General features: G+C 35.1%; 1 protein-coding gene across 1 annotated transcript in view; it reads right to left on the bottom strand.

Annotated features, from left to right (window-relative positions):
* Positions 1 to 22,450, bottom strand: part of CHCHD3 (coiled-coil-helix-coiled-coil-helix domain containing 3) — a 356,984-nt gene that overhangs the window by 202,320 nt on the left and 132,214 nt on the right. Inside the window, exon 4 of the mRNA XM_021002286.2 lies at positions 15,615 to 15,759. Coding sequence (XP_020857945.1) covers positions 15,615 to 15,759 — 145 coding nt within the window. The remainder of the gene's footprint in view (positions 1 to 15,614; positions 15,760 to 22,450) is intronic.

Genomic DNA, 22,450 nt, shown 5'->3' with positions numbered 1-22,450 from the left:
TGTATTTATGGCACTATAACACAGGCTCGTCTTCACCTTCTGTCTTCTGTTCTTATTTCTTTCTTCTGTACATATCATTTAAATATCTAAGTTGGTGGGTGAGTTCTCATATATCCAGTTGTTCAAACTGCCTTCTTTTTCTCACTGAATATTTCATTTTGTGACTTCAGAATTTCATTCTTGACAGTTTCTCATCTTTCTTATGCTGATTTCTACCACAGAATTAGCTATCCTTCACTAGAACCTCTGAAATGTGCTCTTCCATAATCTAGGGTACATATCCAATTATACCTAGGTTTCCTTTACTCTATCATATACTCTCCAAAGGGTGGTTGCTCTTCCCCAAGGTCTCCGGCATCTCTACTTCAGCTCTAAAACTGTTACACTGTTTCAGAAATATCTTAACCAAATCTTCCATTGGTCTCTTCTAGATGCTAGTGTTTATACTCATGTTCACCACTCATATTTCTAGAGCATTTACCAACGTTATTGTAATATTCTATATCAGGTCTGCAAGTAAACATAACCTTCTGGAAATGAATTAATTTTTCAAAGGCACTAGGAATGAAAGAGCCTATTACCTAAATGGAACTTTACTGCTGTTAACTAGAAATTGTTAGTTCAACTGCAAAAGAAGAGATAGCTTACTCTAAAAGAATTGCAAACCATATTTATTTCTGCCTTTCTGGTCTGTTTTACAAAGGTCAATAGTAGTTGTTCATTGGGACAAAAATGGAGAAAATCTAAATGACATATAGTTATTTTAAATTAGAAAAACTTTCCCATCAATTAGTTAAAAGTATGAAGTGTAAAGCGAAACAGTCCAAAGTGACCCAGCTAAAATGAAAGGGTGCATGATTAATTTAGTAGATATTGCTCAAACCTCTTTCATGATGAACTCTATTATAAAAAACAAATCTATAATAGCTTGACTTCAAATTCCACATGGATTTTGTGCAGAAAATACGAACTATGTTAAATTTACAACATTTTTGATTAAAGTGAAAATTCAATTCTATCTAGTGATTTTGCCTTTACAGAAATCAATAATGATCCATCTATGATTCAAAAAGTTTCTTCCTCATTAAAACAAGTCTTAATCACTCAAATTGAATAAACATTAGCTTAACCCAATGTTTCCCCAAAATGTATTAACAGAACCCTTAAGTATTGTGTGATATGAATAGAGTTAATGTGAGATAATATCAACAATGTTTCTATTTTCCAATCTAAATGCTGAATAGGACTTAGGTAGGAGCAGAAAAATCAGATGCTAGAAGAAATTCAGGGTTTGGATTTGACATGGCATTTGTGGCAAGAAGAACGAAGGCAAGGGCATCAGATTCAAAAGATATACTAACTTCACTGAATTAGCCAACTGTGTTGCCAAGAGTAAAAAGAAGAAAATGAGACCACATCATGGGAGACTGTATTGAGAGAAAAAGAAGGGTGACGAACCTAAAGGTTACAGTGATGCTATTGAATAAGTTAAGGAAAAATGAAGCAATGTAAGAGAAAAAAAAGAATAGGAAGGCATGATAAGCAAAGGAATTTCAGAATTCTGGATGGCAGGGTTAGAGGTGCTGAGATAAAAGGCATGATCATCCTTAGAGATGGCTGAGGTAAAGTGAAGATGAATTATGTAAGTCTCCAATGAAACTGGCCAGGATACTAATTATCTCTTTTAAATTCAACAAAAATAATAAAAACTAATCCAAAGCTGCATTTATAGTTAATGGTTTGAATGGAGAGAAGACATTTGAGAGTCATATCCCAAATATAGAATTTTGCAATTTGTTGCTAAGGACTTTAAAGTTGGTCTGGACAGATCCCTTCAAATGTGCAATCTAATCAGCAAATGTCAATGAAAATGAATCTGTCTAATACAATCACTACATGACAAATAATCATAAATTACTGTTGCTGATCACACCGGTATTTCCTTAAAAAGAGTTTGGTATTGTCTCAGTAAATCATTTTCTGCCTAAAGCTATGTAGCTTACCTCAAATTATTTCAGAATCATCTAAAATGACTCATTTTTCTATTAAAATGATGAATGAGCTAAATGAGGTATGTAACAAATAGTGCAGGTTTGTAAACAGATTCCTTCTCTCTGGAGGGTGGAGGCCTTAATTCATTTGGTAATTCTGTCCAATGATATTTTCAAGAGAAGTCATCCTGAAAATACACTTAGTCAAGAAAAGAACTTAGAATACCATGTCTGGAGAAAATGGTGGAAATATTTGGTGAATAGACTAGTCTTGAGATACACAGAAATAAAAATTCAAAGAAGGTCAAACTGCAGAAAGAACATCCAGGCAATATGAAAAAAGAATATAACTCAGTTTTATTTAGAGGATTATGTTTAAGCAATTAAACAAAGATATGGCCAAACAAAATAAAACAAAACCAACCCAATCCCATGTTATGTACAACTATATCTGGTTAATTATATTCACTATTGTTTCAAAATCAAATGCCCAATAATCAAGAAAGAAGCAAAGTACATCTCAAGTGAAACCTTGTAGGAAAAACATTACTGCTGACCAAGTTACTATTGAATTCAGAGAAACCCCATACTTACATACACATTGAAAAACATATAATCAAAAAGTATATAAAGTGACAACTGCCAGATTTTGATTTTCTACTAAGAAAACATGAAAATCTTAGGTGCTGCAATCATAAATACAAGGAATTGTACAACCTATTTATCTTTGGTTTCTGTAGAATGATGCTTCTGATAATAAGAAGGCAAGGGAATAAAGATTCTTACATAGTACCTATTGTGTGCTGTGTTAAGCACTTTTACAAATACTAACTCATTTGATTCTCATGATAACCCTGCAAGATAAGTGCTATTATTATCTCCATTTTACATTTGAGGAAAATGAGGCAGAAGTTAAGTGACTTGTCTAGAGTCACACAGCTATTACATGTCTGAGGCCATATTTGAACTCAGATCTTCTTGACTCCAAGCTCAGCACTCTACCTACTGCATCATCAGCTGCCTCTGATAATTATGATGAACTTTTAATTTGTTGCAGATTAAAACAAATAAAGGAACAATATTTCTTAGCTTCTTCAGAAGGAAGAATGACTAGGATTATCAGTAGCCATTCAATAAAACTCTTAAGGTTTTAAGGATAACTCATTTGATCCCAAGAGATGAAGCAAACACGTTAACAATAAAACCACTTCATCAATACCATACTAAGCACTTTTACATATACTTATCCCTTTGTAGTTTGATTATCTTTACATTTTAATTTAGTGCTCTTCATACCAAACCCTGATACCTATAATAAACCAAGTGACAGAATGTCAATGAACTATCTGTGGCAGAGTTATCACATGTAAAAAACATTCATCAAGACTTGGCATAAGCCAATTGGATTAGATGTAATTTTGGGACTCATTTTTTTTAAGTAAGTGTATAGGAATGACAATACAAGAACAAGTGAAATGAGAAAATAAAGATTTCTTTGGCAGAAATTTTGCTGTTGAAAGCTTAAGAAGTCACACCTGAAAACATCTGTCACTCTATATAAGAGCTGTATTCTTAAAAGGTTGTGTGTAAATATAATTTTTACAAATCAAGTCATATTTAATCCTCTTACGGAACGTACTACTTAAAGGAATTATCCTGTGAATAGCTGCTTTAAAGTAATCACTATTTAGTCTTTTATATAATTTTGGACTTTTATATAAGTTCCCATAAATTGAGGTACATCTGAAACAAAGGTCTATTTAAAATGGTCCTAATATTAGGAAAACGTTCTTCCAATCCCCTGACATGTCATCAGATCCAAAATCCCACAACTCCCTCCCTTCCAGTGGTATAAACTGTCACCCAACCACAACTATTTCTTTCTGTGTGATTCTGTGCCCAGGATGCCTCCAATAGAAAGGAAGAAAAAAATCTCTGGGAGAAGAGAACTAGGAGGTAAGCACTGCCTTTGTGCATATTTACTTATGTAGCTTAAAATCAGGTATTAACAATGGTACTTTCTTATTGAGGATAATAAAAATCAAAAAGAAGTACTGCTGCATCAAGCATTAAAAGAAAGCAGAATTTAAACATCTCTAGCTTCATCCAAAACCCCAACTAAAAACTCAGCTTCTCCACAAAATCCTTCCCAATTCCTCTTAATTCCAGTGCCTTCACTCTATTAATAATTTCTTATTTATCCTTTACAGAGTTTGTTCATATTTGTTTGCTTGCTGTCTCCCCCATCAGATTTTGTGCTCCCCAAGTGCTGGAATTGGTTTTTGTTTTGCTTCTTTGGGGTTTTTTGCCTTTCTTTGTATCCCCAGTCCTTAGCACAGTGCCTGGCAAATAGTAGGCATTCAACAGATACTTACTAAGTGAAAACAATTTCATTACCACAATAACTGATTTATCTAACTCATCAGGTATCTTAGTATCTACTTTGCATATACTATAGGGTCAGGACTGAGGAGGAAGAAAAAAATTAGTGACAAGCATAATCTTTGCCCAAGGAACAGAGTATAACTGAGATGTCGTTCATTACTAGAGATGCGGACATGACAGAAAGGACGTGATAACTGTTGTCAAATACATGAAGGGGTTATCATCCAAGGCTGGATGAACCTTCTGCTTCCCCACAAGGCAGAACTAAAATTGATGCATGTGAACTACATTAAAGAGGATGCCTACTCCATATTGGGAAAAACTTCCAAATAATTAGAACATTCCAAAAGAGAATGCTGACAAAAGAGGTGATCAGATCCCAGTCATTCTAAGCAAAGGATGGATGGTCAACTGTCATAACATACGTGGAGATTCACACTTGAGGTAAAAATTATTTTGATTGGATGACTTTTGCAGTCTTTTCCAATATTAATATTCAACCTGAGGAACTTTCTGACACTTTACAAAGACAAACATGCAACACTGCACTGAACTATTTTAAATAACTTTCTTCATATCTAATGCATGCGTATTGTTCAACAGCACACTGAAAACATCAACAACCTAAAATAAACTAGTTAGTTCCCAGCCCAATTACTTGTCAACAGAGCAAGAGTCAGGGATAGTTCTCTAAAGAAACTCACAACAAAAGAATTACAGTACAAATGTAAATAATGCTCATTTGACAGACAAAGAATCAACTCAGTATGGTACAACTTCTGCTAATGGAAGACTGTTCACTTTTTCCATTTCTCTCCCAAATGTGATTAACACATGATCATAACATCCCACAATGAAAAATAAGTTCACAGATAAGCAAATACAAGAAATCTGTAAAACAAATAACCGGTGGTGGGGAAGAGTGGCACTAACAACTAAGGGAATCAGTAAAGACTTTTTGAAGGTGACTAAACTTGAGCTAGGCCTTGAAGGGGAAAAGGGGTCCCCAAGATTGACTGGACAGGGGAGAACAGCCCAGGCATTAAGAGAAGAATGGAACAAGCTACTTTTCAGATCTATGATTAGATAGAGACTTCTTAATCAAATACAATATAGATAAGAGTAATTAGAAATAATTTTGTCCTCATGATATTTAAAAGTGTTATACGAACAAAATCAATAGTGCTAGAAGATGCTGTTAAGTAGGAAAAATCCTTTGAATTAAGTATCTTTGAGGGAATTGACACAAATACACGAGCAAGATAATAGACAGTAATAGATAAGTAGTCAAAAACTATAAAGATTTCTAAGGAAATGCAAATGATCAACTACATGAAAAAATTCTCCAAATCAATAATAATAAAAATAATAAGAGCAGCTAGTACTTATATAGCACATTAAGTTTCACAAAGTACTTTGCATATATCATCTCACTATCCTTCATGACAGCCAAATGAGGCAGGTGGTCTTATCTCTATTTGACAACACTTTGGAACCTGAGGGTAAGGAATCTGCCCAGGCTCACATAGCTAGCAAGTGTCAGTGGCATGATTTGAACCCAACTCTTCCTGACTACAACATTCTACCCATTGTGCCATCTAGTTTCTCCAATTAGAGAAATGCAATTAAAATGAATCTAAGGTTTTACCTCACATTCGTTAACTTGGCAAAAACTATTTAAAATACTCAGCATTGGAGGAGCTCTGAGAAAACAGGCTTGCTGTCTTTTCTTGCAATCGCTACACTGTTAACAGAACTGTGAGATCGTGCAAACATGGTAGACAACAATTTGAAATGTAACATGTCTGAAATACCACAAATGGTTGCATATTCCCCAACGAGATCAAAATAAACAAACAAGGCACCAAATATATAATAATCTCTATAAAAGATTAATATTGTTCCCATTTTACAAGTTAGGAAATTTAAGACTAAAGGCATGAAATGACTTGCCCAAGATCACAGAGTTAGTTGTTATTAGTAAAGAGATTAAAACCAGAGTCTTCAACTCCAAATCCAGTGCTCTTTTCACTCTACCACAATGCCTTGGCAGAAGAAAAGAATAGAACAGGAGCTAGGAAGTTGGGCCTGCCACTTCATACATACATTTCCATCCACCCTACTCTGCAGTCCAGTCCCTTCTTAGAGATTCCTCTTTGGAATAAGATAGTATAAAAAGCCTATTGTCGCCCCCCCCCTCCCCAGCATTTATCACTAGACTGGCTGTGTTCCAGGTCTGAGCCTATGATTATAGGTCTCGCTTTGCCCACATTATCTGAGTGTGGTTTCTTAAAATTCCTAATTGGTCAATGAATTCCCTGTGCAGCTACAGTTTCTTCCTCAGTGGAATCATTTGTATTTGTGACTTACAGTTTAGTTGTTGATTATCTATAATGCCTTTAGTTAACTTTCCTTGTAGAATTTCAAGCCCCAGGATCCTACTTATCCTCTCTCTGAATTCTTCAAATAAATCTCAACATAGAAAGGTCATCTCCCTCCAGAGTTCCAATCATTTCACTTAACCAACTACTTTATCCTTTTTGGTCAGTCACACCTATAACACTAGTTCCCCTACATTCTACAAAATCATCAAAGTTTGGAAAGGATCTATCAAACACTCTAATAATAAAGACCTCTAACAACTGACGCAAAAAAATGGAATATTCCAAAATAATAATAATAAGGATGATGATAATAATAACTAAGATTTATTTAGTGCTTATTATGCACGAGACATTATGGTAAGCACTTTACAATTATTATCACATTTGATCCTCACAACAGCCCCTGGAGGTAGGTGCTATTATTATCCCCATTTTACCGAAGAAAAAACTGAGGCAGACAGAGGTTAAGTAACTTGCCCAGGATCATACAGCTAGTAAGCATCTAAGGCTAAATTTGAACTCAGGTCTTCCTGATTGCAGGCCTGGTACTTTATCCACTACACTGTCTAGCTGCCTTATTATTAAGGATTTACAGAATCTGTGTCACCTTTGCAGGAAATTCACAAAATTTCCAAAGAGAGGAATAGCTTTCATAATGCCACAGACTGAGCAAACTTGCAACAACTGCACAAAAAGTGATCTAGAGATCGTTTAAGGACACTTTTTAAGCTGTTTGCTGCTTTTTCTACCACAGACAATTCTGAATAAAGCTCCCCACTTTTCAGCTGTGCAGGTTCTAAAAACGTTCAATTAATTTTCACAAGAAAGAGAAGCTGAGATAATAAAGACAATAGCTTTAATTTACTATAACTTTGCTTGATCAGAAGAAAAATACACAGTCAAATATTTAGCAGAGATTAGGAAAATGTATATTATTTAAGTTACAATAACCTATTGCCTTTCAGTAAAGTAACAGCATGATCAAGCAACTTGAAGATTACTATCCAAGATCACATAAAAAGAAAAGAAATGTCAAGGCAACTGTATTCTTACAAGCTTACCGGTTATGATCCTTTCAGTTATTCTGCATTATCAGCAGCAGCTGATACAAGTCCATAAGAAGTGTACTTTTAACAGCAATTTCCACTTCACAATTTCAGGGATGTAAATTATCAGCAAGTTAACTCATTAAAACAAGCTTCCTTCTCCTTGATGTAGTTCTCACTCAAAACCTTCCACAACAGGAAAGGCTAATTAAAATACTGAAGTAGTGACGACTATAGGTAGAAAGTGGAAGAGGAGGCAGAGTTTAAAAATTTTCCAGCCTTGGATTAACAGCTTCTTCAGATGAGAAGTTCTTGTGTTAATCCAGCTTCCAAACCAGAAAAACCAGAAAAACAATAACTTTACCCTTCAGAGAGTTTTAATGAAGACAGCTGCTTCAACAGCTGTAGGAAGGGAAGCCTGGACACACATCTAACAACACAGAAATGTCAACTGTTAGTGGGTGGAAGAAGAGATTTTTAAAATCAGTTTTATTTCAGAAAACCAACATCATCACAGAAATTTTTATATCAACTACTGAAAGACAGCTTTCTAATTACAGAAAATGTGTGAAACCCAACCTTTACTTACTGGCTGGCTAAAAATGTGGATATCATAATAGAGAGACACATCTAGTAATCGGTAATGTATAAAAGGGGGGGGGGACATTCTTCTTACTCACAGCACAAGAATTAAAGTGGAAACAGTGGACTGTTGGACAACCTTCAGAGCAATGCTGATCCTTCCGTGAATTGAGCATATTATTGGGAAACCCTTGCCTACACCTCAAGATTTCAGAGTGGTTCTGAATTATTCCAAGAGTCAAAAGAATAAGAGACATCTACAAGTGTCCAGTGAGTTTGGGCATCTTGAGAATTCTATCACATCAGCTGAAAACTTCTTAAGGGGAATGCTACATCTGCACACAACAATCACACAAAAATTTGAGAACATCCTAAATCAAGAATGAACCCCCAAAAAGAGCTATGATCATAAATTTAAAAAAAATTTTCTTTTCCTAATCAATATGGAGTACTGCTCTGCTCTATATTATAAATAAGTATATGTCATCAAATTTAGAGGGCTGAAATCTATCACAATTATGATCAATCAAAAAGTATTTATTAAAAACTAACCCTATGGTGGGCACTGAGTTCCATGAAGGGGTTATCAAGATAAAAATCAAACAGTCTCTGCCCTACAGGGCCTTACATTTTATAAGGAGAGATAACATGTTCATATCTAAGTATAATCAAAATAAATCCACAGTAACTTTTTGTTAAAGGGAACATAACAAGAAAGCCTTCACAAAAGAAGAAAAAAAGCCTCCTACATGATCTTCCAAATATTTTAATGCTCATAGCAAGAATCAGTGATGCAAATATATCTGTTTTAAAATCTCAGAAGCATTGTATGCCAGTCTCTCACACTTACCTGTCAAATTTAAATATATGGTGGTTTTCAATGAGCATAGTCAAAACAGGCAGGTTTTACTAGGTCCAGAAGAAAATCGTGAAAACCATCATTTCATGGCTGATAGAGGAGACAGTAATACTTAATATATATCTGTAACCTGGGTCTTAAGTTGACTTTTAAGACCATGGACAAGCAAACAATTTACTCCTCAAATAACTTGTAGTTTTTGCTTCAAACAACTCCCCACCCATCGAGAAAATAAAATTTTCAATGCCTACAAACAATTTTGCAGCCAAACATTTAATAAAAAAATTTTTTTTGATGTTATCTGTACATAGTACCATACAGGCCTAAAATTTGCCATCAGAAAGCTTATAATCAAATACATACAGACTGACACAAACATAAAAGGCAGCATGAAAAATCATACAAGATGTTAAAATATACATGAATTGAAAACAAAAATATGACATATGCACACACAAATGTACAAGTTACAAATAAGGGTAAAAAAAATGGTGTAGGCCTTCAAGGATTTCCCATTTTAATAGGTGAGAAAACATTCAAACAACTATATACATATAACATACACTGTGTCAATGGAAAGTACTCTCAGAGCAAAGATGCTGTGGAGGTGGCAGGAAAGCCTGGAAAAGGCCTCCCTCAGAAAGTGGGATTTAAGCGCATCTTGAGGACAGAGGTGTGGAGGGAAAGACTTCCAGGCACAATGGAAAGCTAGTGAAAAGACAAGAGTCAAAAGACACAATCTCATGTGTGAGGAACAGCAAAAAAGCCCCGTGTTTCAAGCTCATGGTGCCCAGCAGGGTACAATACCACCCTTCCCAAGAACAAACTAAAAGCTCCCAAATCTACCCTAGACTGATTTAACCCAGACCTCCAGGTCAGAATCAAATTTATATCAAAGAATTAAGAGAGCAATGAAATTTGGGCAAATAAATACTCTTCACTGGAAGAACAGAGAGAAAACAGGATCCTATGTCACATCTAGTTTCCGTAAAGATGTTCATATTCTTTTTTTTTTTTTTAGGCAATTGGGGTTAAGTGACTTGCCCAGGATCACACAGCTAGTAAGTGTCAAGTGTTTGGTCTGAGGCGGGATTTGAACTCAGGTCCTCCTGACTTCAGGGCTGGTGCTCTATCCACCGTGCCACCTACCTGCCCCAAGATGTTCATGTTCTTAAGAAAATAGTTTCCCACTGGGGAAAATACTCACCATAAATGTGACACCTACTCCTTTTTAAGACTATAAGGAACTGATTCAAATTTATAAGAATAAGATCCACTCTCCAAATGATAAATGATCCAAGGATATGAAAAGTCAGTTTCAGAGAAAGAAATCCAAACTATCAAAAGTCACACGGAAAAATGGTCTAAATCACTAATAATGAAAAAAACATAAATCAAAACAATTCTAAAGTTCTTTCTACCTCATACCCATCTGAGCGGCAAAGTTGACAAAAAAAGGAAAATAAGAAAGAAAATTGGAATATCAAAGCAATGTTGGAGTTGTGAACAGATCTAGACATTCTGAAAAGCAATTTGGAACAAAGTTTAAAAAGTTACTAAACTGTGCAAATCCTTTGGCCCGGTAATACCATTGCTAGGCTCATATCACAGAGATCAAAGAAAGAGGAAAAGGGCCTACGCGAACAAAAATATTTATAGTAGCTCTTTTTGTAGTGGCAAAGGGCTGTCCTAATGGGGAATGACTGAGTAAATTATGGCATATACATTTAATGAATTTATAGCACTCCATAAGAAATGAAGGGAATATGGTAAAACGTTCTGCACGACTATGCATATAACCTATATCAAATTCTCAAGGAGGGGAGTGGGAAGGAGAGAAAGAATTTGGAACTCAAAATTTTAACACAAATATTAAAAAAAACTTACATGTAATTGGAAAAAAATATCTAAGAACAACAATAAAAAAGAAGTGGTGAAGGGGACAATTTCAGAGAAACCTGTGAAGTTGTTTGTGAACTGATGAGGGTAAGTGAACAGAACCAGAATAATTTACATAACAACACAATAAAGACAAACAACTATGAAAGACTTCAGAACTCTGTACAATGCGATAATCTACACACCATCAAAGAATTCAAGATGAAAAATGCTACCTCTCCCTGGACAAAAAGGTGATAGAATTAGAATACAGATTGAAATTTATTTTTGGAACAAGGCCAATATAAGAATTTGTTTTGCTTGACCACGCATGTACATTTCGAAAGATTTGTTTTTTCTTTTTTTTTTTTGATCGGGGGGGTAAAGAGCAGGAAAGAAAGTAGGCCTGTTTGGTTAACTGAAAAAAATAATAAATGTGGGACCTGTTTTAAATATAAGTTATTTCTAATTCTATAAACTCCACTATAAGTATTCCTAAAATAACACTTCCAGAGAGCTTCTCTTTTTTCCTCAAATTTTCTGGACATATATTATTTTCCCTCTGCTACTTTTTTGAATTGTGACAAAAAAAATTCTAATAAGACTGTACTATTTGTTTTTATTCTTCAATGACCACATATAACTCCCTAAGACTTAGCTACTATTTATACTGATTGGTTGTAACTGTGCTCATAGAGTCCCCTTACTGACAAAATCAAAGACCATGACCACTTAAGGAAGGAATTCAAAATTACTTTAAGTCTTTACCCTCACAGAGAGTAGGTGATCAATAAAAATTTGAGTAAGAAATTAACTTTCACTAAGACACTTTCACTACAAATTTTTAAGCATATGCTTTAAGATTTGTATTTTTTACTCAAAAACTGGATCATAGGATCACAGATTTAAAAAGAACCTTAGAAGTTATCTAGTCCACCCTTTTTATTTTACAAGGTAGAAACTGGTACATAGAGATCAAAAATGACTTATTCAAGGTCACACAGATATAAATACTCTTGACTCCTAATCCAGAGTTTTTTCCAGTGAACCACATTGCCTCAAAGCAGGATAAAATTCATAACATTTTATTAAGTTTATAAAAAAAATACTTTACACTATTATCAATATTATGATGATATATCCTTAATCTCACACTATGAGAATCAATAAAATGCTACTGCTTTCTCACTACCCAGTGCAGCTTTTCCTTAGACAGAGACTCTCCCTCTTCACCCTAAAATAGTAATAGTAATGACAGCTTGCACTTACATGCTGGTTAAATTTTAAAGTACATTATGTCTACATTATCACATTTGATCTCCATAATAACCTTGCAATATAGAAAAATAACTATTTTTTCATTTTTACAGATGAGCAAAGTGAGGCTGGAAAAGGTTAAGTCATTTGCCCAAGAACAGACAGGTGGTAGGTAGGAGATATAGAACCTGAATCTAGGTTGTTTGACTCCAAATCCACTCCTCTCCCTCTCTCTCGCTCTCTCTCTCTCTCTCTCTCTCTCTCTCTCTCTCTCTCTCTCTCTCTCTCTCTCTCTCTCTCTCTCTCTCTCACACACACACACACACACACACAATGTTATAGATAGGCTAGATCCATAATTTTTCCCACCTACTCTATGAAATCTCAGTTCACAAGATACCTTCACACTCTAAGAGTCTTACCAACCTATAAGTAATGCACTGCTATGATGTGATGATATGGCATTCTGTATCTGGATGTACTTTGGTGGCTTCACCTCCTTCCAGCATCAGAGGGCCTTAAACTCGTAGCCTCAAGAATTTATCAGTTCAATTAAAAGTGAGTGGGTTGTCGAAACTGACTGACTGACACTAATATAACTCTTAAGAGATTAATTCATAAATCAGAGTACCAATTTACTAATGTGAAATGAAAATACACCTGACTTAAGAATTGGAACCAATCATCTCTACATGTCACTAAAAATACATCCTTACAAGTAGGTAGATTCACACTTAAGAAACCAAATTCCAGAAGAGATAATTGGAAAGTAACCAGATAATTTAATCAACTGGAATTAGAAATTTCTGTCAAGCTATTGTTCTAAATGGTCTCTTGTCCCTCTACAACAGAGGTTTTTAACTGTAGTCTGTGACCTCAGGTTTTTTTAAAATATATATTTTGATAACTAATTGTATTTTAATATAATTGGTTTCTATTTTATTCCTATGTATTTCATTTAAAATATTATGCTAAGAAAGGGTCCATAACCTTCACCAGACTGCAAAAGGGGTACACAAAACAATAAAGAACCTTTGCTCTAGAGATATTTTTGTCTGAAGAATAGATCTAGATCTTCTCCATCACAGCATCTCTTGCAGAATCAATAGTTCAAAACCTTTCAAACAATCAATAAAAATCTTTTAACATGACAACCTCTGAACAGTGCTAAACAAACACTGACAAATTATTCTCTTCACCTCTCTTTATCTTTTTTTTTGTACTGCAAGATGAAACAACACCTTTCAATTTTCAACTTCATTCCATAGGTTTTAGGATGTTTTACAATATCCAATTCATAGTTCATTTACTATTATAAGGGACAAGAGAGGTATCATTCCTAGTTTTTTGACATTTAAGAAGGTATCTTTACATAAGTTATGTTTAATTAGCTTCAATGATGCTCTTCCTGAACTTCAAAAATTTGTTGTTTTTCCTTACTCTGTCCATAGATTCAGGGGTCCACCTTGCTTTTGACTACAGCCCTCTGCCTCTGTCAACTGTGTGTTTTCTGTGAGGGCTTCGCTCATTCCTAGTGATACTTTTTCATCAGGCTTGCCCATAACCCACTCTTACCCAACTAATATAAGCTACTTTCTCCATCCCCACCAATTACCTCCCTCACCCCGTCCCCCCAAAAAATTCCTAAGACTTGCCTCCCACTACCATTTTAAATATATGTCTTTGTATATCTGTGATTATATCAGACTGAATGGACTGATATATAGAAGTGGATGTGTATCTTCAAAACCTCTTCTGAGGTAAGCAGCACGTAAGCTCTGCTAGAAGGGACACAAAGGTATATACATAAGGTATAAAAGAACACTATGAGAATATTTCAAACTATAGTATTAAAGAAGGGGGAAGTTCTCTTCCTACGAAAAATGGCTTAAAAATTATTTGACACATTTCCAGAGTGAAGTGGAATTTAGTCTTATTTCTTCCTCTTCCAAGAGCAGTGACCACCTGATTTACAGCTCTTCACTCTCTTCAGAGTGAAGCTCACTCTCACTAAAAGGAGAGGGGGCAGTAGTCAAGACTTCCAGAACAATGAATGATGCAAGTATCAAATAAAAGATATCTTCAGAAAAAAATACTGGTATTCTATATGGCAAACCAATGGACAAATTATCAGGTGGGGACAACTACAATGTAGAGCTATCACCCTCCTTTCCCAATCTTATTTCCCCTATCCACTAATATACTTAAATAGCTTTAGAATACATTAAAGGTTGTAAATGTAATTCAACAAATAGTTGGGACATCATCCTTTCTTCTATAAGGGTCGCAATATAAAAAGAAAGCACTACATATGTTAACACTTTTGTTATAATATCATTTAGGAAGAACTGTGATCTTAGATCTAAGTACAATCAGATAGGACTTCTCCTAGCTAAAAAAAAATTTAAGTCATTCAAAACAAAATGAAGTATTCATGACACTGAAATAAGAAGATGTGACAATGCAAATGTTAAGTAAAAGCTTATTTTGGATAAGCAAAAGAAGAAGACAATGAAAGCTTTAAGAGGGTGGGTTATTCTTCAGGTCTTCAAGACTCAAAGAAAAAGCTGCTTTCCGCTCCACTGAAGGTATTTTTATTTGATTGAGCTTAAGTAAAATCTAAGAATTCTAATGCTGCTAAATGATTCTGGTTAAATAGTTCTCTGAATATGGACTGGTCCCTTTAATCATTAAAGACTGTGCATGAGGAGAAATAAGGGGAACTGATCATTAATTCTTTCATCAGTTTAAAAATATTTTTCATAAGGCCTGCCCTCACTTCTGTCCTTTGTTTCCTATGACAAAAGTAAAAATCAAATATTCACTGCTGATCTCTTAGGGCCCACCTGATCTGCTCTTTGCTCTTCTTTCTCCCAAGTTCAGAAGTGACTTAATCAAACTCACTGACTGATGCTTATGTTAGCCAAGAATGACATCAGATAGACAAGAACACAAAGCAAGCTGCTGGCCACAGATTTTAAGCACAAAAGAACCCAAGCAGTCAGGGAAAACAACAAACATACTTATTTTAGGCAAGGTGATGAGCTTGTGGCATTTGGCCTAATAGTAAAAATGGCTTAACAGTTCTAACAAGGGGATATAAGCCTTGAACCAATTTGTTTAATCACTGAAATTTAGTTATAAGACATGAAAATGAGGAAAATAACTGGAAGAAATAAACATTTCAACATTTTAAAAGCTGTCAAATTGACAGAAAATCTGTAACACTCACCAAATGCTTCACCTTGGACTTCTCCTCTTCACTTGATGCTCTCTCTCGAAGAATGGCTCTAGTTAACTGCTCATTGGTGATCGCCCTCTCTCTTTCCAGAAGTTTGTTAATATCCTCACGTGCCTGGATTTTTCCATGTTTTATTCTACAAAGAAAGAAAAGGTATAATGTAAAAATAATTTCTTCTTTACTTAAATGTTAATTTCAACAGTTGGTAAATTAGATTTTAGGCATTTAAACTACTGACTCCTGTCTTCATTAGTAATGGTAACCATGATGATGTCGAAAGTCACAAAATAAGACAGTATAGGCGTGATGTCAATAAGATTAAAAGCAATGCTAATTAGATAAGATATATTTCATATACTAAAGTCGAATGATCAACTGAAGTACTGAAATCAAACAAACATGAAATATTAAAGGGAAAAGAGAATCATTGTTCTATTTATGAAACTACATATAACAAATCTATCTACTTCAACACAACTGCCCTTCAAATGTTTGAAAAAAAAAACTATGTCTACAAACTGAAAATTCCCACCCAATTACTTCAACCATTCTAGACCTTTCCACCAGCCTTCTTACCTACTTCTGAAAGCTCGTCATTATCTCTCAAAGAAAGCAGAGCTCAAAACCAAACAAAATATTCCAGAAGTGAAATGACCACAAAAGAATATACACACTGGCCATGGATGCTATACTTTCGACTTATTCTAAGTTTGCATCAACTCTTCACCCACTGTTGGGTCATAACGATTTTGGAGTCAACAAAATCAGAGTTATTTGTATCCACATATTTTTCCCTTAAATTATAAGGGCTACCTAGGACCCATGCAAAAACTAAAACCCTAAAGGCCCCTACCCCCACACCAAATGAATTATTTTTGTTAAGCTCTTTTTCCCAATGCTATAGTTGGTTAATTTTTTTAACTTATAAGAAGAATTTTTTAAGTATCACTCTGAAATTTCATCTCACTAGCTCTAGAATGTCAATAACCTTTTTTTTTAATCCTTCATCCTTTAATACAATGTGCTATCTATGCTTTCTAGGACTGTCAGATTTGTTAGGTCTATCATCAAAATCATTTCCAAACAAATAATGTTGAACTAGAAAGGATCTGGTATAGGGCCCTATTCCAGCTGAGAGAATTGTGGGAACTGAGTGAACCACACTGACTCCATCTTGTGACACAATTCTGGAACTCGGTTCCCTTTTTATTTGATTGTGGGTCTAGTCCAATTTTTGTCTTGTGAGAAAACCTTATTCAATTATGAGAATTGTGAGAAAACTTTATTGCATGGTTTGAACCTAGCCCTGCAAGGCTGGGAAGCTGGACCACTTCAACCTGTTGTTTAGAGACCCTTAACTAAGGACCTAAGGTTAGGCTGACCAGAAACCCAATCAGATCCAAAGACTGATGCAAGAAGTTTTCTCACAATTGTACATCTCAAGCAACCTATGTCTTACCTGAAAACTGGCCCCATACTAGTAAATCAGTTACTGTTTCTTTGTTCCTTAAATTGAATACAGACACTTGCCCCTCACCCTTGGCAGGAAACACCTCTTTTTTTGATTTCAGAGAATTTCACCTATTTGGTCTCTCCCCTCCCAATTTGGAAAGCTCCTAATCTTTCTTCTAGTTAGAAATGAGATTACTCAATCTTGTATCCTGGTTTATGTCCTATTAATTGTTTTCTTTTAATGCATAAAAATTTGTCTCCCCTTGTATTTGGAGTCCAGTGCCAAGCCGAGGACATCTGGTACCAACTTGCTATACAATTAGCATGCACTGCTTAATGCATCAATACGCTTAGAAGCATGAACTTTTTCTTTCCTCAGTTATTTCAGATTTCACCTTTCATGTAGGCTGATATCAGTTAAGGCTCTAAGAAAATGCTATGAGGATCTTTTTCAACTTGGTGGGAGGCATGTGAGTGAGGAAAGATGCATGGTGGAGGTACCACCTAAGCTGGGCCCTCAAGAAAGGAACATACATTAAAGAAGGCTGAGAGCAATGTAGAGGGAGATAGAGTTCTTTTCAGGAAAGTAATACTGTGTGATTAAAGATAGAGAAGTTTGAAGGAAGAATCACAAGGAGGAGAGGAGATAACAAGGACAGAAAGAGTGCATGAAGGAAGGGGCTGTTAGGTTGCACAGTAGAGTACCAGCCCCAGAGTCAGGAGGACCTGAATTCAAATGTGACCACAGACTCTTACTAGTTTTGTGACCTTGGTTACTAGTCACTTAACCTTCACTGTCTCCAAGAACAACAACAAAAGAGTACACGAAGGGGAATAGCATAAAACTAAAAATTGGTTAAAGTCAAGTACTGGGTAAAATTTTCAAAAACTAATTCAATTGTGTAGAAGCAATGTATCACAGTATATAGCAAATGGGCCTCAAACTCAGAAAAACCTGAGATCAAATTCTGTTTCTGACAGCCGATGTGTGACACTGGAAATCACTTACTAGGCAATTCCTAGAGAGCAGGGACTGTCTTTTACCTTCTTTAAATTACCCCAAGCTTAGCACAGTGCTTGGCTTATAGAAGGCACTTAATAAATACTTGTTGACTCTTGTTCACCCACAACAGTCTTCAAGCATCTGATATTCTATAATGTGACAAAAAAAGATCAGATACTAGATTGGCCCCAGAGGGGAGACATATAAGACATTAATCTCTCAAATACATAGTAAACAAATGGAACTATTTTTAAAACATGAGCAGACTGATTAATTTGTTAAACAAGAATAATTATGCAAACACAACTAAAATCCACATAAATTATTTCCTAAGAAACCTTCAATTAATGCAATAGCATGAATGTATCAATCCTACTAAGAATTCAATTCAATTTACCAAGCATTTAATGAATAAATACAAGTGCTGGAAGAGTTTTAAAGATCACCAGCAGTCAATATGTATACTTTTGCTTTCTCTCTATCTTAAAGGTCTGGTTCCTAGGGTTCCTAAACTTGATTTTTAACGTTTTGACAACTACAATTCAATATAATTTGACTTCCTCTGAAACTTTAGGTATTTTATTTTGTATATTTAAAAATATTATTTTGAGAAGGGAACTATCAGTTCCACCGGACTATCAAAGGGGTCCATTAAAAAAAAAAGAAAGACAGAAAAGACTAAGAATATCTGCTCAATACTTTCTCTCTACAATACAGAAATCCATTTAAAATGCCATAGGAGAAATCACATCAGAGTAGTGTCTCATCTATCATCAAGCAATTAAGTATTCATAATAGAGAATTTCCCATAAAATTATTTCACCAATCAAGTAAGAAAATAAATTTTAAAATATTTATGGGACTATTTCTGAAACATAAACTTCAATGCATTCTTAAACAAAAGTGACTAAATATATCTTCTCTTGCTGAATCAAAGTCATCGTTATACCGCACTATATTTGAATACACAAAACAATATGTTGCTTTTATTTTTTTCTGTGTTCATTGCTACTTTAGTCACCAAACTGTGTGAAACCATCAAAGTCACTGGGAGAGGGGATGGGGGGGAGAGGGGGAGGGATGCCCCCCCCTTGGGGCAGTACCTAAAATATTTTCCCTCACCAGTAAAAGACTGACAAGGCTACCTCTCCCATATATATTCTAGTAAATATCTAAAAGGATGCCAGAGTGAATGGTGATCAAGAAATGGGGGGGGGGGGAACGACGGTAAGATTCTTCATCCAACACAAGAACGCACAAAAATACAGCCAGAAGCCTGCAGGCACTGGAAAGGTGATTCTGCTAGGAAAGGCAGCAAAAGCCCAGATAAAGAAGCCAGGAGCTGCCAGCACTCTGGGTGAAAAAGCTCCATGTACACTTAAAGCCTGCAGCATTTTCTTTCTGATACTCAGGAAGTCTAAAGCATTCTTACAGAGAAGATCAAGATGGGTTGGAAACTCATAATTCTCTGATCTCAGACATGGCCCAACAACAGGCAGCACAGAGCCACAAGTCTACCCCTCAAGACTTCAGGGCTCTCAGGACTGCAGGCACTTTTACTAGCTGGCCTTCTCCCCTCTGCCTCCTGGCTTCTTTGGATTCCTTCAAGTATCAGCTGAACTCCCACCTGCTACAAGAACCTTTCCTAAACACCTTAAATGACAGTGCCTTCCTCTTTGCTGATAATCTTCAATTTATTCTGCATGTACCTTTCTGTACATAGTTGTCTGCACCTGTCTGTACATAGTTGTCTGCATGCTGTTTCCCTCGTAACACTAAGCTCCTAGAGAACAAAGACTGTCTTTTGCCTTTATTGGTATTTGCAGCAGGTCACAACTGATAAATGAATGCTTACTGACTAACTAATGAAGGAAACTCTAAAACCTACTAGTGTTCTGGGCAAAGATATACCAAGGCAGATGAAAGCCAAGTTAAGTCCCCAGGAAACTGAGGTTTAGAACTAAACAAGACTTGATCACCCTATGGAAGAGTATGGGAAACAGAAGAACCTGAGTCTTTCACAAAGTCTCAAAGAAGGAACTAAAGCTAGAGAAATGAGTAAAAAGGAAAAAAAAATACCAAAACATTAGGGAAAATACTATGAATCAAAAAACATCTAAGAAGCTAACTCAAGAAAACAATAACCGAACAAATGCTAACAACAGGGCCTCACAGAGGGGAAAATGGCTTCCGCACAAAGGGTTACAATAGTACCCAGAAGACATGAAGAGATAAAAAATGAATTACAAGGGAAATAAGATCTCTGAAGGAAAGAACTTGGAGATTAACTAGATTAGAAAAGAAGGCAAAAAACTTTACCCAAGAAGCAAGCCCCCTAAAAAATATAAAGTAGCAAATGGAAGCAGTAACTCCACAATATGAAATAAAAATACTGAAAAAAAAAGATGAAAAATATCTACTATCAAAAATGACTGACCTGGACAATGGACAAGGAAAAATAATTTAAGAACCATTGAATTCCCTGAAAACCATGACAAAAAGGAAAAAAAAAAAAGCTGGATAAAATATTTCAAGAGCTCATAAATACCAAATGCCCAGGTCAATTTGAACAAGGCAAAGTGTGAATGTGTGCGGCGGCGGCAGGGGGAAGACAGGAAAAAAAATCTATCAGTCAACTCCTGAAATAAAACTCAAAATTAAAACTGGCTGGAGCATTATAGACAAAGTTGAGGGCTTCAAGGTTAAAAAAAAAAATTCCTGTAAGCAAGCAGAAAGTAAAAGTTCAAGTACCAACAAACCAGAGTCAGGATCACAAGAAAACTGGACAGGATCTATTATGAAAAACAGAACATATTAGAATGATATTCAAAAAGGTAAAAGAAAAAAGTTTATAATCAAGAAGATTTTACTCTGTAAGAATGAATGTAATCCTTACAGGGAAATAATGAAAACAATGCAACAAAAGCTTTGAAAACATTCATGACAAAAAAACCAGAGTTTTGTCCTCTGGCATTGAAAGCCTTTCATAACCTAGGCTCTCCTACCATTCCAGTCTTCTTAACATCTTTCCCCGACACACACTCCAATCCAATCACACTGGCTTTTCCTGGCTGTTCTACTAACATAACATTACATCAGATGGCTCTGAGCATTTTCTCTGACTGTCCTCCATGCCTGGAATGTTCCCCCTACTGCCTCTGGCTTCCTTTTAAAGTCCCAACTAAAAATACCATCTTCTACAGGAAGCCTTTCCAAATCTTTCTTAATTCTAGTGCTTTCCTTCTTTTAATTATTTCCTATTTAGTTTCCATATAGCTTATTTGTACATATTTGTTTGCTCATTTTCTCCCCCATTAGACTGTGAGGTCCTTGAGGCCATGGGCTATTTTCTTTTTTCCTCTTTTTGTATCCTTAGCATTTAGCACAGTGCCTGACTCACAGGGCTTAATAAATATCCAACAAATACTTGTTGATTGACTGACAGCTGAGTAGAAATTCTGAAATACAAAGACAGCATACCAAAGTAGTTATTAGGAGAAATGAACAAAAAAGAAAAAGAACACAGGAATGAATTGAATGTATAACTTTTAAAAGCCTAGAAAGGCAATGAATCAAAAAAAAATCTAAGCAAAAAAATAGAAAACATAAACTGACAAAATTAAGAACTGGTTCCCTTTGATAACAGCCTAAGAACAGAAAACCAAATTGTCAATGGCAATGGAATGACACTGGAAATGCAAAGAGAATTCACACCCAAAAAAGGAGGGGAAAAAAAAGAAATTATAGAAACTATTTCACCCAGTTACATAACAAGAAAACTGATGGATGAAATGGATTAATATTTACAAAAATAAAATACATCCAAATTAACAGAAATAAAGAATTATTTAAATTCTTTATTTAAACTCATTCTTAGAAAAAGAAATTAAATAAGCCATAAATTGAAAATGAAAGTGAAAAGAAAAACCCAAATCAGGATGGATTTACAAGTGAATTCCATAAAACATTCAAAGAAAATTTAGTTCTAATGTTAAATAGTTCACAAAAATAGGGAATGAAAGGATCCTACTACCATTCTTCCAGACTGAAGTCTCTTTTGGGACAAAGGAAAATAAGCAAAAAACATCCAAAATAGTGACTATACTTGACAATGTATATGATATTCTGTTCAATTAGTCCTCCATGTCTCTGCCATTGGGAAGATACCTATGCAGATACATATGGTCCTAATACCTAAATCAGGAAGAAAGAACAGAAAGAAAATTATGGACCAATATCCTTAATGAATATTGACACAAAATATTAACAAGGAGACTATTACAATATATTAGCAAGATTATACAATATGACCAATTTAGATTTTGAACAGAAACACAAGGTAGGTGCAATATTATAAAACAATAAGTATTAT

The sequence above is a fragment of the Phascolarctos cinereus genome, unplaced genomic scaffold, assembly GCF_003287225.1.
Source record: "Phascolarctos cinereus isolate Bilbo 61053 unplaced genomic scaffold, phaCin_HiC Scaffold_1;HRSCAF=81, whole genome shotgun sequence".
NCBI lineage: Eukaryota > Metazoa > Chordata > Mammalia > Diprotodontia > Phascolarctidae > Phascolarctos > Phascolarctos cinereus.
The sequence above is the reverse complement of the archived record's forward strand: the minus strand, read 5'-3'. Positions and strand labels throughout refer to the sequence as shown.